This window comes from Pteronotus mesoamericanus, unplaced genomic scaffold, assembly GCF_021234165.1.
Source record: "Pteronotus mesoamericanus isolate MK-2021 breed Mesoamerican mustached bat unplaced genomic scaffold, CSHL_Meso_final contig_182, whole genome shotgun sequence".
Lineage (NCBI taxonomy): Eukaryota > Metazoa > Chordata > Mammalia > Chiroptera > Mormoopidae > Pteronotus > Pteronotus mesoamericanus.
In genome coordinates, this window is record NW_026555078.1 from 29,831,079 (window position 1) to 29,849,803 (window position 18,725).

Genomic DNA, 18,725 nt, shown 5'->3' on the forward strand with positions numbered 1-18,725 from the left:
TGATTGGCTGCCTCCGAGGTCTAACATTACTGGAAAATCAGGTATTGAGTAAGCAAGTACTGAAAAAGGATTGGTAGGAAAGATTCCGGATGTGCTTGATTGAGCACTGATTGGTAAATTGAGGGGTCAGGAAGAACAGTTCCGCGCGAGGATTGGCACTGGAGTGTCCCATGGAAACCGAACCCAGAGCTGCAGCCAGGACTTTTCACGGGGGCGGGACAGGGTCTTTCCAAGGCGCATGCGCTAAACTTGCTTCTCGGCGCCATTTTGTCTAAGCGGCGGTGGCTGCAGTTCTATCGCGTTTCATGTTTCTGGAGAGACGATCGGGAAGTCCTCCTTCCGTAGATTCTTTTTAGTGCGGCACCCGTCCGCGGTTCCCTCCAGAACATGATCTAATGAAGATCGGAGGAGTCGCGGGTCTGTTTAAAAGGTCAGTTGGAAGCTATGGTTGTCCGATTGACTGGGGGATGGCGCAGCTTTAGCGGCACCGGAAGTGAAGGGGCCACTGGGCAGCCATGGCAAAGTTCTCCTGAGGCGGGGTGGGAAGTGGAGGGCGGGATGAGAAGGGGGCGAGGCTTCCTCTCCCGCCGCGAGAGAGCGAGAGAGGCGGAGGGGAAGTCTCTTTTTCTGGGCTGTTCGTTGGTTTTCTCTAGAGAACATGGGAGGGTTTTTGGGGTCTGCTCCTCTCCGAACAGCTTTTTCTCCCTTTTGAAGTGTATTCCGGGAATTTGTCACAGTCTCAACCAAGTGCCACTGGTTGTAGGCGCCTCCTTCATTAAGACGGGAAAGGCAAGGTTCTCAGACGCGGTGCGTGGGGACAGGTGTTTCCGCGTGCTCCTCACACAATTAAACTCTGGGTTTCGGGATCCTGAGGAATTCACTTGCTAGCACACACGCTGCTACTCTGACCTTAGACAGGCAACTATTCCGCACTGCACGAGTAAAGCAGCGGTTTTGCAGGGACAGAAAACACCTTAGATAAAAAGGACCTCCCAATAGCACTGTTCAGAACATGCTTTGGTCTTGTTCTCTTAGCAAAATCTTGTATTCTATTAAATGAAACAACATTTAAAATGGTGGAAACGGAGCAAGTTGTTACAAAGTTATAAAAGTATCGTTGATGGTACACGTTTAATGAATCTACTCAAAAAGAGAACAGCTTAGCTAAAACCGAATCAATTTTTCATTCATAGCCATGATGAGTGAAATGTATGTTAGTATTTCTATTGAGTGATCCAGTGGCACTGATCTGGATAGCTTCTTTAAAATTATCCTTATAATACCTGTTTTGAACACTATGGTTCAGTGTTTAATAATTTACTGAGTTTTGTTGGCAGTTGGTCTGAAGAGAACAGGACCTCTCAGTGACAAATACCCGGAAGTGTTACTGAGGTGAGTTCTAACATCTGTAAAAATCTAAAATTGGGGAGGGTGCTTGGAAAAATTTTTTGTGGACCAGTAAAGTAGAGCCATAATGGAAAAATGGTCATTGAAAGGTGTTTTGTTTGGTCCAGGGTTCAAATGAGTCTGTACAATTAGCTACAAGGTGATATTTTTTAGAATGAAACCTCATAGTCAGGACACACTTAGGAATTTGTCTACTCATTCATGTGGTTCCCATTTCTGGGTTTTTAAGTACTTAATATTTTTTATCATGGAATAATACGAACATTTTTATGAATTTTTTCTTCCAGTTTAAAAATCTGGCATATAAAAAATGTATTACTGTAGGAGTTCGGAAGTGATTTTTTTCTTCCCTTAGGGAAATTATAAAACAACACTGCTGAACTTCCCAGGGGTAATCACCTCTAATTCCAAAATACAACTTTCAGCTGTTATTACCCAATAACATGTCAGAGGGCATTTGTAAATCTAAAAAAACAAAAAGAATGCAAAAATCTCTTGTATTCCCTCCACCAAAAGATAATTACAGTTTATACTATATATATTATAAAAAGGGGTTTCACTTTTTCATTGATTTTGTTTTAGAAAATAAACATTATTTGAGCTAATTTTGTCACCCATGTTTTTTCTATATAGAAAATACTGGGAACACAGGAAATTTTGTTCTTAAACCATTTTCATGGCTGCATTGTGTTCTGTAGTATAGGTGCACAATAATTCATATACCGTGATCTCTTTAAGTTTTCTGTTATAGCAATATGTCTGAATATCTGTATATATTTTGCAAGATTTTGCCTAAGAACTGATGCCTATGGCTGAAATTTCTAAGCCACAACTTTTCCTTCACATCCCTGATTATTTCTTTAGAATAAATTCCCGGAAGTGGAAATGTAAGGCCAAAGGGATTGTCCCTTCAGGACTCTTGATCCTTGTACAGGTTTTCCATCTGAAAGCTTTTGCTTACATTTTTGTTGTCCTTTTTGCTTTTCCTACATTTTTCTTCAACTTTCTTGTTTTTCACTAGCTTTTTTTCTTTTAATTTCTCTCCTAGGTCTGTTTATTCAAGTAGAATTATTACAGTCTAAGTCACTTGTGTAGTAAAATAAATTTGAGAATTTTTATTGGACCTTAGGAATAATTTCTTAAAACTAATTTTTTTAATAGTTACGCATTTATGCAGTGAAACATTTTGCTACACAGAAATGCCATTTAGAGGTTGCTAAAAACAAATTGTTTTTATCATATAGTCAGTTGAATTTAACTATCTTAAGTTTCCTGTAGCCTTCCCTAAAGTTTTTCATCCTTGTGCATTCTCTTGTTGCTTTTGTACCCTCACAAGGACCCATTGCATGTTCCTGGTAACCTTTGCCTAGCAGTGGTTTGGCTCTTCCCCAGTTTGAGACAGTACTTCCAGAGGACAGCTTTCCTACCTAATACATGATAGATGCTCTGTCAGTATTTCTTATAAATCTGTATGTACTTTCATACACAAAATATGTAAAATAAGCTAACTTAGGTTTTCTTTAACAATTCTTTTTGAGGATTCATGATGTTCCACAGATGTCTTAAACTTCAAAATATTTTTAATGGTCGAAATAGTGATTTAATCCAAATTGATTTGTAATTACTAATGTAATATAAATTTAGGGAAGTCATTAACAATAATTATTCTAGCCCTGACCTGTGTGGCTCAGTTCGGGATTGTCCCACAAAGTGAAAGGTTGCTAGTTCCTTTCCTAGTCAGGGCACATGCCTGGTTGTGGGGATTCAGTCCCTAGGTGTGAGATGCAACCAATTGATGTTTATCTCTCGCATGGATCTCTCTCTCTTTCTCCCTCTCTCCTCTCTCTAAAAATAAATTTTAAAAATCTGTTTTAAAAAAAGTTATTCAAGATTTTGTTTTCTCAGTTTTTTAAAATAGGATTTTATGATCTCTTAAAGGCAAGTGTAACTAAAGTCACTAGGCCATCTCTTAGATATGAATGAAAGAAAATTGTGATAGATGTATTCTTTGTAAACTACTTTAACAGGCTCAAATTAATAGAATATTGTTTCCTACAAAATCAAAATTATCAAATTTTTAATTGCTTCTGTCAGTGAAATACTATTTTAAAAGCAGAATGTTTTGTTCATTTGGACAGGGGTTTCAGTGAGGCTATATAATTAGCTTCCCAACGTAGTACTTTAGACTGAAATTGCAAAAGTAGAACATCCCTGTGGATTTGTTTACCCATGCACATGGATTTCATTTCTGGATTCTTAATCCAGAACATGGTGAACACTGTCATGATTTTTTTTTTTTTAACCTGTGGTAAAATACTTGACATATAGTATGTCATTTTGGTGAAAGTTTAAAAGTGAAGAAATTTTTTTTAATGGAAATTTAAAAATAGTCTGCTCTGATTATGTGGGCTATAGCATACTCAAATCGAAAAGAAGTCTCTTCTAGGCTGAGTTTCATTTTGTGAAAAAATGAAGGAAGGTGTTCCAGTTTTTAAACACCTGCATTTGCTATCTGTTGAAAATTATATTTCTGGTAAAAATATTATTATTATTATTATTATTATTATTATTTTAAGGTTTTATTTATTTTTAGAGAGAGGGGAAGGGAGGGAGGAAGAGAGGGAGAGAATTAATGATGTGAGTAACATCAATTGGTTGCCCTCTCACACTCATCCCATCAGGGTACCTGCAAGCCAGGCATGTGCCCTGACCAGGAATTGAACTGGCAACCTTTCGCTATGTGGGACAACACCCAGCCAACTGAGTCACACTGGACAGAGCTTAACTATTCTTTAGTAATCAAGGTTGGTCATGTTACTGTTACATATATCTTTTTTGAAAAATGATAGAATATGTTCCACTGTACAGCTGTTTTGTGTAAAAGCGTAGAGAAGTACAACATTCCTGTGTTGATTGTAGCTACTTTTTGATTCCTAATGATTTGGGGGTTTTGTTCAGTTGGTTGGGTTTTTGGGGGGTTTGTTTTTTCTTTTGTTTGTTTTTGGAAAGTTACAAAGTTTGCTTATTTGTAACCAGAGCAACCTTTGCAATCACTGTATGGTCTTTTGCCCTACTGGATGTCTCTGTTGATTTTATGGCCACATGGAGTCACTGATACTGGTTTTCTTTCATTTATAATTAAAACTATAATGACAGCATATTTTAGGATTTGGATTCAAGCTGATCTAAATTACCTAGTGGCATTTTTATATAGCAGGGATCTGTGCTTGAGGACCTTACTATAAATAAAAGGAAGAACATAATTAAACATGAGGAAAGAAAAATAGTTATTTCAAAAGATTCAACCAATTTAGATAACTTTTTAAATATTTAAATCATGAATCACAACGATAATAGATCTATGAAAAGTTTAGTGTACAGTCAGCCGCTTTTAAGAGGACAAATTGATAATGCAGAACAGAAATTTGCTTAACTAATCATTGAAGACTTTTCAAAGTTAGTGACATGTAATATGTAAAAGTAGAAGAAAGGAACACATTCTGAGTAGATGGAAGGTTATGATCAAGAATACAGTTATATAAGGAAAGCTATATTTGGGACAGTGAGTAAACCAGTTTGGAGAGGATGACTGGCTAAAGATTACATTGGGAAAATTGTGTGAGGCCAACTTGTCAGTGTTTCTAGAATTAGCAGAACATCAGAGTTACTTGGGGTGCTTGTCCTCTATACAGGTTTCAGAAGGTCTAAAGAGGCTTGAAAGCTGGGAATGTGAGTAGGAAATGAATATTAATTTTTGTTTTCAAATTTTACAAATCAAGATGGGACTAAGCAAATGATATTTAATTTCACCCCAATATTAGATTTTTAAAAATTCTTCCATGTCTGTACACATATTTTCTTTAGTCTTACGGTAATTTTTATTTTTCTTTAAATATGACTACAAAGTCACCATAATAATTTTAATATCTAAAAATATTCCATCAAATTGTTTTATCTTTAACTTTATTTTTCTGTTGCTGGACCATATTTAGGTTTCTAGTTCTTCAGCATTTTGCTACAGTTATCATATGTGCATACAGTATTTTCTGTTTTAGACTGTTCTTTTAGCATTGACTTAAAAGCTCATTGTATGAGTTTTTTATTACTCTTGAAACATTGCTGTGTTGTTTTCCAAAAGAGTTATAATTTACACATTTATCGTCCCTGTGAGTTTAACTACCAGCCTTGGGTAGTCTAATCATTTTTGCTAATTTGATAGGTGAAAAATATGTTGCACTCTTTTTCTTTGTTAACTAGTGAGGTTGGACCATTTTCTATAATTTCATTTACTGATTATTAGTAACAGATAAGTTGTCTACTCAAGACTTCTGTCCATTTATGTATTAGAGTCTTGCTATTTTATTTTTTAAATCTTTTGTGTTTATTAAATACTATTCAGTAGTAATTTGGTACAGATACTTTTCCCTGTAGACTTCCCTTTTAATGTCAGATATTCAGTTGAGGGTTTTTAAACAGACACAAAGGGGTCTGGCATACACAAAAATGTATTACTGAAAAATTATTTGGAAACAATGTCTAGTGTGTTTGAAGAAATGACACAAGAATTGGAGGTGGGGAGACAATTAAGATACTGTTGCAGTTTTGTCAGCCTAAAATGAAACTGGATTAGGACCTGGAGAGGGGAAGGAGTGAGGGAGAAAAAGTTGTTAGCATCTGGCCTCTAATTGATTATAAAGGTAAAGAAGAAAGAAGACTCAAGATTTTAAAGAGCAGGGAACAGACTGTATTATTAACTAATTTGTAAAGTCAGGAGACACCCCTGGTTGCTAAGGAAGATGAAATCAGTTTTAAACATGCAAGTTAGAGCTTGGAATGTCCAATAAGCATCTGTTCTTTTGTCAAAGTGCCTATGAGGTCCCTAATTGGGACTGGACATACACTGGACCTTACATTATTTTCTGTATTTTTGACTTTCAGTTTTATTTTTCCATAGGGTGTCCAACCTTTTGGCATCTTTGGGCCCCACATTAAATATGTTGTGACCCATTATCACAAAAAAATCTCATGTTTTAAATAAATGTATACTTTTGTGTTGGGCCGCATTCATAGCCACCCTGAGCTGCATGAGGCCTAAGGGCAGCAGGTTAGACACCTCTGCAGACTTTGTTGCTTTTATCAGGGCTTTCTTTCTTCTGATTTTTAAAATATAACTGGAAAAGTTAAAGTGGATTAATAGTAAAACAAGTTCAGGGAATTTATTTATTTAGTTAGTTAGTTATACAGAGAGAGGGGGAAGGGAAAGAGAGAGGGAGAGAAACATGGATATGGGAGAGAAACATGGATATGTGAAAGAAACATCAATCCGTTGCCTCTTGCGTGTCCCCAGTTGGGGAGCTGCCCTGTAGCCCAAGTGTGTGCTCTGACTGGGAATTGAACCGGTCACCTTTCAGTTTGCAGGAGGGTGCCCAGCCCACTGAGCCACACCAGTCAGGGCAAAACCAGATGATTCTTAAACTAAATTAAGGGAGATTAGTTTTTAATGATTTAAAAATATAGTGTTAGAGCATCATAATATACAAGGAAGCCTTTATTTTTTATTGATATTACTAATTTTATCACCTAAGGCCATTTTTTCATTGCTTTGAGAGCGAGGGAGGGATATTGGTTGCCTTCTTATATGTGCCCTGACCAGGGCTCAAACCGCAGTCTTGGTGTGTGACCTGACATGGAATCAAACCTGTGACCTTTTGGTCTAAATGATGATGCTTTAACCAACTGAGCCATACAGGCCAAAGCAGGATGCTTTTTAAACTATTAATTTTAAACTGTTAAGATATATGGGGTGAAATATCTTTCCTCTTCCTCAGTGGACTGAGTTTGGTGTGTTTTGTTTCAATTTTAACAAAATATAGAGAGGAAACATGTAATTCTGTGATACATATATGCTTATCCAAGATTCTTTAAATATATGAAATCCAAGTAAAGATGTCAATTGTCTTATTTTTGGAAACCACTTTTATTTCAGCAGCTGAAATTTAAGTGTTCTGTTTAAGGAAGGACTTTGGCAATTAGACATGGAAATGTGGAGTAGGCTAACTTTTGAGTGTTCTTCAAGAGGAAGAGCTTAAATTTACCAGTTAATTTCCCATGGTCTATTCCCGCCTTTTTTTCCAAGGCTTTAAAAAATGTTTTCTGCTATTTAGCAATGAAAAGGTTACAGTTTTGTTTTAGAAGTAAAGTGGGGTTTTTTTCCCCTTTTTGACTTGGCTTTTTAATTTGTATTTATAAAATCCAAATTTTGGGGGTTAGTGTATGTGTGAAATTTGAGCTACTTTGTTGCTTATGTCAAAACACTATCTCATTCAAATAATTTGGTATAAAAACAGTTTTCTGATGATAGTGCTAGCTTTGAGCTACAAAGATACATCCTATTTATAAATTGAGGAAAATAATTAAAAACATTCAGAAACAATGTCGTTGCATTAGTTTTTCAGCATTCTTGGTTTTTAGCAACTGTGGTGTGTGTGTGTTTTAATTGCTTCTTTTTCGTTAACCCCTTTTCTCTGGTGCCTTTTATTTTTCAAGGATAAGTCATTTGAGTTATAGGATGTCAGTCTTCTTTGTGCCTCCCGTTAGAATGATAGCTTTAAGAAAAAAATGAACAAACAAAAATAGAGACATTCATAGAGAGAGAGCAGGATGATGGCTATGAGAGCAGGGTTACAGGGTGGGGGATCGAGCAAAAAGGAAACAGGACTCATAGACATGGACACACAGTGTGGTGATTGCAAGGGGCGGGAGGTGTAAGAGGGATCAATGGTAATGGAAAAAAATGCAATAAAAGGAAAAGAAAGAAATCATTCATAGGATAGCAAAGAAGATACATCCAGCTTTAGAATATGTAGGGGTGACCAGCCTTTTTTGTGGGCGGGGTGGTTTAGAGCAAGTTTCTTAACCTTTGTGCCCCATCTGTAAAATGGGGATATTAATAGACCTGACCTGATAGGGTTAGGATTAGTATTAAATGGATTGAGACATGTAAAAATGCTTAGAATGACGCCAGATATTTAGGAAGCACTCAGATATTGGTGGTGGTGTTAGTATATATAATGATATGGTATAGTGTCTGTCATTAGTGTCTTGTCAAAGAACGTTTTAAAATATATATTATTATATTTATATGCAGAAATAAAACATCTAGACTCTGCCTCTGATTCAGTACCTTCTCAAAGGTCATCTCAACTTCTCTCCAAACTTCCTGCTTCTCTTCTCAACCTGGGTGAAGCTTTCCATGATACCTCCACAACTGTGGTAATCTGTCCGTATGAACTTCATGTATTTCTTCTTACACAATTCCTACCACTTTCTATGTTGCATTTCAGGGGTTTTTGTTCAAAGTTATGACCTTCTTACATGCAGAGAACTGTATCTTACCTTTGTAAGTTTAGAACTATTATGGGCCTTGGCACTTTGTAGGCAGTCATTTGTGGAGTGAAAGTTTATAAAAGGTATAGCAAGCTAAAAGATTATGTTTACCAAACATGTGCCAGTGAAAATGTGCTTTGTCAATGTTTGTACACCAGAACATCTTGACTGATCAGTTACTGAAAATGAGATCACTTGAGGTTTTAGAAATTGGGTCAAAATCAAGAACATGTACGGAGTAGAGCATAATACGTACTATCCAGAGGTCAAGAGTTTTCATTAGAATATTTTCCCCTTGGTTTTTGTTTGTTTGTTTGTTTAAAGATAGTATGTCTAATTAACCACCAAAGGGGTTGTTTTTCTTACAGAAACTGATTTTTCATAGATCTGCCCACCCACTAATCTTCATTATCGCCTGTAGTCCAGATTTGTGAAAAGTTTGACTAGGATTCAGGGTACATCCACTGCCAACACAGAATACACAAGCAACATGGGTTCAATCAGTTATTGAACCCATACTCTAAACTCTGCAAGTACATTTTGCTTATCACAGTGCCATAATGCCTCAACGCATGAAAGTAGGGGCACTGAGAATAGGAACTGGGTGAGAGATGTTACGAAGACCTTGACTTGATCCTTGGATACTGTAATATTGATAGGGTCTTGGCCTAGAGATTTAGAAGAAATGGGAATGGTGGGAAATAGGGAGATAAAATACCTGACTTAAAATAAGCATTTATACAGCTAACGTAGTCATTATATACTCAGCTTAAAAATTCTCTGAACTTTTACAGTAGTTAAATGGGATGTTGGATTTCATAAATATCTTAACATAGAAAACACTATTTGAAAATCAGATATTCTGTGCTCTGATTATAAGCTTGCTCTCATTGGTTGTGACCTGGTATACATTACTCTGCCTGAGTGTTTGCTTTTAGAGTGTAAGGGGCGTGGTACTAGGCATTTATAGTTCTTAATACTTAACTATTCCAATCCAGCACAGTATGTTTTCAAATAAGAACTCCTATAAGCATACTTACAATATTGATGTAACTCTGAAAGGTTAACTGATGTTTTAACAACCCTTGAGAATCAGAAGTATCAGAAAATGACTCAGTAACTTTAGCACTTTAGAGAAGTTGCCGCTATTTCTACTATATAGGATCAAATTCTGCGGAAGCTTTCATGTCCTACCTAGCTTGCTGTTTTGCTTAACAAGTGTTGTGTAAATGCTTTCATTGGCTGGCAAAACAGGTATTTGGAGTAACAGTTAAGCAGGTTTGTTGATTAATTTCACTGTAAAGTTTTTGTAGGCAGAAGAGGGCAGCTGGAAGATGTCATAGGGGAAAGATTCGTTTTCTTTTTTTCTTTTTTCTTTTTTCTTTTTTTGGTTGGCTTATGGTATGTTTGTTAGTGTGTTACTGAGTCTGCTAATCCTAATGGCCCTCTTAGGGGTTTATATTCATATTTATTTGTATTTAGTTTTACCTCAAATTCTATGGCAAGCACAAACAAAAACTTTTTCCTTAAGTAGGTTCCCTCAGAACAAACGAGAAATCTTTTTTTTATCTTTGTATTTTTTTAATCTTTATATGCAGTCATAAAAATGCTTCCAGTGTTTGTATAAAGTTGATGCCCTACACAGGACAGAGATGGGTTTTATATGAAGGAACATAAAAAGAAAAGCCATTTTCCTGTTTTTTATTCTTCTGTGTATCATGTGATACTGTCTTTAAGGCCTTTAAATTGCCGAGGGAACCCTGGTAACCAAGGCAAATTTTTGCTGTTTTCCTCTCAGATGTGAAGTTCTGCATTTTATTACTGTCAGGAAGAACTAGTCTGTTACCAGTAAATACGTAAGCCACAAAACTTGCTTCTCTATGCTGCCAAGTACTTCCTGTTTTGTCAGATTTCCATTTAGGGAAAAGAATGGATGAGCCTGGGTTTCACATTTAAAGCATCTCTCCTGAAATTGTTTGGAAGCTGTCCAAATATTGAGATTGGGGGGCGAAGTGGCACATCCTGTCTATACTTGAAGACATTTATCAGAAAACTTCATTTGGCTTTGTTTTAATGAGAGAGGGTTGCCAGGAAGAGAAATTTTTGTTGTCTGAAATAATTAGCATATGACTTGCCGACACTGTGCTCCACTGTAGGCTTTCTATATCACAGGTATTTCATTTTGTGAATTAATTATTACATAGCCCATAAAGAAAAAAATCTGTTCATTTCTAGTAGGCTTTTCCTTTACCAATATGTATTCTGTCACATGTACTCCGTTTTCAGTAGAGAGAGATGATAGGCCAAATGCTGATTACAATAGGTAGAAATGGACTAAGGACTACGTTGTTATTTTAGAATATCTTTGGGGGAAAGTTTGCAGTAAAATGATTCATAGAATCTTTTGAAACTAAAATAGTGAATAAGTAGAACATTTAGTTACAAATGATGAATTACTTGTCATGTTTTTTTATGAAATCAAACTTTTTTTTTTCTTCAGCATTTTACTTTATAATCTCATTTAGGGATTTATACAGTAAGAATCATGTCTTCAATAAAAATCTTATACAGATATATTTTTATATTTATTTGCAATTTATGTTTTTATATTATTTAAATTCTTCTGATGCTTTAAAAGTAAGTACAGGGAGTTGAAGACCACAATACAAATATTTCTGTGGAATATCAATTAACTTCAGGGGTAGGTTTTATTACAATTACTGAGGTTTTGTTTCTTCTTTGGATAACCTTTGTTGCATTGCACTCAAACGAATCACATTTTACATTTTTAACATGTATTTATATTATATTTTTAAATATAATGTTTTCTTAAATTAGCTGGTTTTTTAATAATAAATGTCCATATTTTTAAACAATGCTACTTGTTATTGTTTTGCTTGTCACCATTTATACAAACAAACATTACAAAGCTTGATATCTTCTTCCAAACTTTACAGTAAATGGCTATCATAGTCTAGTGAAAGTGTTCAGTTACTGTAATCTCCACTTTTAATCTTTAATATTTATCTTTAATCACAATTTATATTTCAAATCCATATGTGGATATATCATTTCAGGAAGTAATTTTTAGGAACAAATTATTTTCAAGCTGAAATTGTGTGTTTTCTTTAGTGTTATGTTTTTTAAGTTATTTTTAATTTCAAAGTAAGGGTACTTGCTCTGGTCTTAATCTTGGAAATTTTGGGGTTTTTTACATATATTATTTGGTATAAAAACTTTAAATTACAATTTTCAACAGCCAATGAAATTCCATTTTCTCCTTCCCAAAGAAATCTTAATAAATTGATATTCAGGGTAGGGCCATGGAAATTATAAAGATACACAGCTTAACCTTAATCCTACTTAAGAATCAGTCTAGAATCTTGCTCGCCCTATAATGATTGTCATCTGAATGGAACCTAGGCTACGTTGTGGAAGTACAGATAAAGTATTAAATTTTTACTATGCTTTTCATACATCTTCAAAGTATTCCATCTTATTTTATAGAATGTTTTCTTGTAGCTTGTGTAGTTTTTCCATTATATATGGAAAATGTATGTGGAACATGAAATCCACTTCTAATTAGGTAATGCCAGTAGAACATAAGTTTCGATGTAAACTTGAATTCCCTCATATTGCTGGTAAGAGAATCTTGTGTTAAGGTTCTTTTGCAGTGGTAGAACCAAGCATTAAATTGGCCTGGCCTGCCTTCAGTTAGAACTATTTCTCTTTTTTGACTTGTCACTAAAATACAAAAGGTGCTTTTTAATTCCCAAATACTTAGGTAGTTTCTTCCTTATTGGCTCCCTGGCATTTTGGAAATTTTCAGAAAACTGGTGCTGAATTCTGAGATATTTGAAACCATCTACTATAAAGTTTCTACCAAATACTTCCCTTTTCATTATCTCTGAATGTGCTCCTATTTCTGAGACACGTATTTCTTTAAAAATTCAACGAAAAAAAAGTTTTCCTTAATATCCATCATGACCTACAGAAAGTTTCATCCTCCATTTTTCCTTTATAAAAGAAGTTTCATACTTTTCAACCCTTTAAATAATTGTTCCTGTTGCCATGTTCACCTTTTAATAACCTGGGTCCAAATTAGTTAATCTCAAATTTTAGTGTATTCATAAGCATTATGTTAGGTTACTTGCTCAGAATACAGATTTCCTGGGACTCACTTCAGAGCTAGTGAATTCATTCTTTGGGAGACTCTTATGCAGGTGGTCTTTGAACCAAATGAAGAAACAGTTATCTACCACTTACAGTCCCACTGTTATCTAAATCAGGGGTCCCCAGCCTCAGAGCCACTTGACTGGTACCAGTCTGTGGGGCCTGTGACAAACCCAGCAAGGAACCCCGCCAGGAGTCAAGCTCTCCTGAGCTTCACCTGCGGGGGGGCCCCCCGCCCCACCCGCATCCATCCACAGTGTGCAGGCTAGTGAAGCTCACCTAAGCTCTGCCTTGTGCTTCTCTCTTGCTCCACCCCTCCCACCCACCCACCCACCCACTCCAATGCCAAGTCTTCCAAGAAACGCGTCCATGGTGTCAAAAAGGCTGGGAACCGCTTACCTAAATTGTTTATAAAGATTAGTCTTTTTATTTTATTTCAGTTATTGTCATCTCAGAACTTTTTTCCTACTAATTATGAACATCCTAAGTTTTTCTAAACTTCCTAAATTTACTGATTGGAGGGCTCATACTACCAGATGTTCAGGAAACTCTAAATTCCCTGGCTTGCTTGTTAATTTATCTTGTCCCCCTTCCCAAAACACATGTTTGTAGTTCAGTTTGTACATACAGTGTATGTATATAGAATAAGACACATTTCTAATATACCTTGCCTGGTGATTTTTAAAATGTGCTTGTTTTTCCTACTGGAAAAATAATTGTATCTTACTTTTCTATTTTTAATCTTTCCTGGCACTGTGGTACATTGTAGGCAGCCAAGTATTTGCATTGATTCTTTACTGCTCTCACTTGGTTGCTGCTTACTCAAACCAGTCTACTGAAGATGACAGGTTATCATCTTTATACCTCTAACTCTTATGTACTATTTCCCTTTCTTTTAATTATCAGTATTCCCTTCATGCTAACTGAAGAATAATTCTCCTACACTAAACATTGGTCTTGAAGTCTTTTGACTTTTCCTGAAAGTTTTTAAAAATTCCTATTCCCATATGGACTACATAGTTCAACTGTTTTAATGAATTTTCCTAAAATTCCACATTGTGTTTCCACATACAAAAGTCTAAGTCATGCACTTCAAACACAAACTCAAAATGTGCAAGGACCCTTGCTCTTCAACAACATCATCTATATATTAACCACATTACACCAGCATTTATTTTTTTAAAGAGCTGCTATTTATGGACTGGAGGAATACGTAAGGTGATTACCTTTTGAAGGGGTTGGATGGTCAAAGAATGAATGTCAGTTTTATTTGTAATGTGAATAATCTGAATCTTTTGCCCATTTAAAAAATTGAGTTTTCTTATTCTTGAATTTTGAGAGTTCTTTGTACATTTTAGACACGTCCTTTGTAAGGTTAGGTGATTTGCAAATATTTTCCCCTCGAGTTTTTGTTGTCTTCATTTTCACTTGTTTTTAGGAGTGCAGCAGCTTTTAATTTGGGTCTGACAGTTTTTAATATAGTGAGAACTCTTTTAAACTAAATTCAGAGGTCTTCTGTTTTCTTCTAGAAGTTTTAGAGTTTGAGATACGTTTGGCTCATCACTTTTGAGTTGATTTCTGTATATAGTACCAAGATATGGTTTGGCTTTTGTTGTTGGTTTGTTTTTGCATTGTGGATATCTGTGAAAAAGCACTATCCTCCATTGATTTGCCTTTTCACCATTGTCAATCAATTGACCATATTTGTGTGTCTATTTTAAGTCTCCATTCTGTTCCATTAATATGCCTATTACATTAATGGGATTTTTTTCTTTTTTGAAATTGTTTTGGCTGTTTTAATTCCTTTGCCCATATAAATTTTAGGAACAGCTTGATGATTTCTTACCACTCCCCAACCCCACTGCAAAAAATAGCCTCTTGTGAATTTTACTGGTTTTACATTGAATCTATAAATCAGTGTAGGGAGGCCTGGCAATACTGAAGTCTTCTGATCAGTTTCTGTTTATTTAGTCCTTTTTTTCTCACCATTTTATGATTTTCAACATAAAATCTTGCATAAACTTAAATGTATACCTAAATATTTGTTTTTATGCTATTTTAATTGTATGTAATCTTCATTTTATAGATGAGCAAACTAAATAACTTGCCCAAGATGACACAATTATTAAATGACAAAGCTGGTTTGAAACTTAAATGAGCTTATAAACCACTATTCTGGCTTTAATTACTATGTTAGTTTTATTATTAAATTATGGTTACAGTGGTGGTGGAAAGGAACCCCTATTTTAAGAAGAAAAATCCCATTACCATGCTTTTATAAAGGAATTGATTTCCCCCAAAGTTTATCTATTTTCCTAGCTTGAGTTTTCCACATCTTTTCAAATAATAAACCATCCTCACCTTAATTTACAAGCCTCTCTGATCAATACAATAGTGAACCAGTGTTTTTTCAGGATATCTTTTTTATTATTATTTTTTTAATTAGTTTGCATTCAACACTTTTAGTTTCAGGTGTACAACACAGCAGGTACATATTCACATAGGTTGCAGTGTTCCCACAGATAATTCAAAGTGCCCACCTGCCACCATCGATAGCTATTACAACATTGTTGACTATATTCCCTATGCTTTATCTTACATCCTTGTAACTATTTTGTAATTACCAATTAGTACTTCTTAATTTATCACTTTTTCACTCTGCCCCCAACACCCCTTTATTCTAGCATTCATTAGTCTGTTTCTATCTTGTTCTTTAGATTCCACATGTGAGTGATACATGGTACTTGTCTGTGGCCTATCTCATTTAGCATATTACACTCATTCTTTGTTTATGGCTGAGTAGTATTTCATTGTTTGTATGTACCACAGCTTTTTATGCCTGTGTCTGTTGATGGGCACTTGGGTTGCTTCCATATATATCTTGGCTATTGTAGATAATGCTTCAATGACCATGGGAGTACATATATTCTTTTGAATTAGTGTTTTGAGGTTTTTTTGGATATATGCCCACAAATCGTATACCTTATGCTGTTCACTAGTATGAACTATAACAAATTTTTTTAAAAATGTACTTTAGCATTTGAATGCATACTACTATGTTCTCATCAGTGAAGAAAAATCTGACTCCTTTTCTTGAGCAATTCCTATTTGTGGGAGGGATAGTTAACACCGTAACACACGCATTAACAGTAGAAGAACAAAAGCTTCTGTTTAGTTTTAAGAGTACTCACAGTAATTCACTTCAGGTTTTAGAGTTCCTTGTTTTTTTTTTTTTAAATAGTTTGACAACTGTTTAGTGGGAAACATGTAAAGGACTTTGAGAGGGAAAGATAATTTTAGAAGGCTTTCTTTTGGAGGTAATCAGTCATTAGGAAAGACCACTTAATAAATAACCTAGGTATTGCAAATTCAATATAGATATGGTAGAGTGCAGGAAAGTAAAATAGAGATCAAGCCTGGGTTCCATTTCAAAAGTTAGAGAAACACTATTAGGAGTGTTCTACATTGTCATGATTTTCATTTGTGGATTTCTTCTGGTTCCTTAACATTTTGATAAATGGGTAGGGTAGTTTTACAAAATGAGAAAGGAAATGGTAATTTGTCATCTTAATTTGCTCTTCAAGTCATAATTTGAAGAGTATTTTGTTTCAATCAGTTTAAGCATATTGATGATCTAACAACTTGATTTTTCTCATTTATTTTTCAGGTCCCTTTATGAATGATAGAAATAAAAGCAAGTAAGATGGCTCTAGTAGCTCTTAGTTGTCTTGAACTTCATTTGAAACCATTTTGTTAGATTGTATTGGGACAGCTGATACATCAGTGTGCATTTGAAAAATACAAATTCGGTGAATTTTGTGTAGCCATTTTAATATTGAAGATGGAAGATAATAAGCAACATTTTCGGCATATTATGCTTTTTTATTTCAAGAAAGGTAAAAACGCAACTGAAACACAAAAAAAGATTTGCGCAGTATATGGAGAAGGTGCTGTGACTGATCGAACGTGTCAAAAATGGTTTGCGAAGTTTCGTGCTGGAGATTTCTCTGTGGACGATGCTCCACGATCAGGTAGACCAGTTGAAGTTGATAACAATCAAATCAAGACACTAATTGAAAACAATCAACATTATACCACACGCGAGATAGCTGATATACTTAAAATATCCAAATCAAGTGTTGAAAATCATTTGCACCAGCTTGGTTATGTTAATCGCTTTGATGTTTGGGTTCCACGTAAGTTCAGTGAAAAAAACCTTCTTGACCGTATTTCTGCATGTGATTCCCTACTTAAACGAAATGAAAATGTTCCATTTTTAAAACAAATTGTGATGGGTGATGAAAAGTGGATACTTTACAATAATGTGGAGCAGAAGAGATCACGAGGCAAGCGAAAAGAGCTACTGTCAACCACACCAAAAGGTGGTCTTCATCCAAATAAGGTAATGTTGTATATATGGTGGGATTGGGAGGGAGTCCTCTATTATGAGCTCCTTCCGGAAAACCAAACAATTAATTCCAACAAGTACTGCTCCCAATTAGACCAACTGAAAGCAGCACTTGATGAAAAGCGTCCAGAGTTAGTTAACAAAAAACGCATAATCTTCCATCAGGATAATGCAAGACCGCATGTTTCTTTGATGACCAGGCAGAAACTGTTACAGCTTGGCTGGGAAGTTCTGATTCATCCTCCATATTCATCAGACATTGCACCTTCGGGTTTCCATTTGTTTCGGTCTTTACAAAATTCTCTTAATGGAAAAAATTTCAAATCCTTGGAAGACTGCAAAAGTCACCTGGAACAGTTCTTTGCTCAAAAAGATAAAAAGTTTTGGGAAGATGGAATTATGAAGTTGCCTGAAAGATGGCAGAAGGTAGTGGAACGAAACGGTGAATATGTTATTTAAAAACTGCATGAACTTTTTGGACAACCCATTCTTTAAACCATTTTTCTTTTTTAGGTACCAGCATCAAGGTACTCCACCTTTTCTAAAAATAAATTTGTTGCTTTGTTCAAAGTAAAATGTCCCAGCTTTTTCTTTCCTCAGAGGCTACTCTATCTCAATAGTGCAGTTACATAGTGCCCCTACAATTGAACCTAGTTTATTAAAATGTAGGTAGTGTACAAAAATCAAGTGCCGTATACGCTAGTGTTCTTCCATAAGTTGAAGAGCTAGGTTTATTTGCTCGGCTTTAGATTTGTCTGATGTTACGACATCAGTATAGATGAATGTTTTCAGGAACCTTAGATCCTCAAATCTAAGTTTCTTTAGAACCACTCTTTCTTTTTAAAAGGGTTATTAGCTATAGCGGCATGAATAAGAATACATGTACTCAAAGTACAATAATAAGAGATCCATATACCATTCTTTCTTTGGAAGTTTGGAAAAGTGTAAGAGTAGCCATAGGTCTGGCTCAGGGATAGTTAGCTTAGTAATTACCTCTCTATAGGTAGATCAGTTCAATACTATGTAGGTGTCTGGCCAAGGCCAACACTGATACCATTCTGAGTTAAGTGTATGAGTTGTAAAATGTAATAGGAAATTTTATATAAAAGAAGCCATGATAGTGAGATTGGTTTTGGCCTGTTTGTATAGTAGTTATGGAGGCACAATGATTGGCTATTTGCACTACTAAAACCCAGCAGCACCCTGCTACTAAACTCAGTAATTACGTTACCTTCCTAGGAAAGCATGTCAGTTGAAAGGAGTGATACTGGCATGAACTCAACAAAGGGTGTGTTCACCTGAATTCAAATTGTTTCTTCCTGCTGTAAATGCTACTGTTCAGGTTATGACA

General features: G+C 35.4%; 1 protein-coding gene across 5 annotated transcripts; it reads left to right on the forward strand.

Moving 5' to 3' along the window:
• The first annotated feature begins 28 nt into the window (after window positions 1-28).
• On the forward strand, window positions 29-17,950 carry LOC129066000 (histone-lysine N-methyltransferase SETMAR-like). 5 transcript variants are annotated; one of them, XR_008528636.1, is made up of 4 exons: window positions 29-430; window positions 1,338-1,392; window positions 4,089-4,211; window positions 5,100-5,187. XR_008528636.1 is itself a non-coding variant. In XM_054567501.1 (4 exons), the coding sequence occupies exon 4, from the start codon at window positions 16,808-16,810 to the stop codon at window positions 17,831-17,833; it is 1,026 nt and encodes a 341-aa protein (XP_054423476.1). In that variant the 5' UTR covers window positions 76-430; window positions 1,338-1,392; window positions 4,089-4,211; window positions 16,634-16,807; the 3' UTR covers window positions 17,834-17,950. The 5 variants fall into 5 exon arrangements, 4 of the variants coding, with proteins under 4 accessions (XP_054423476.1, XP_054423477.1, XP_054423478.1 ...); XM_054567501.1 differs by lacking the exon at window positions 5,100-5,187 and adding an exon at window positions 16,634-17,950 and having other exon boundaries at window positions 76-430; XM_054567502.1 differs by lacking the exons at window positions 4,089-4,211; window positions 5,100-5,187 and adding exons at window positions 8,555-8,679; window positions 16,634-17,950 and having other exon boundaries at window positions 76-430.
• The last annotated feature ends 775 nt before the right edge of the window (window positions 17,951-18,725 follow it).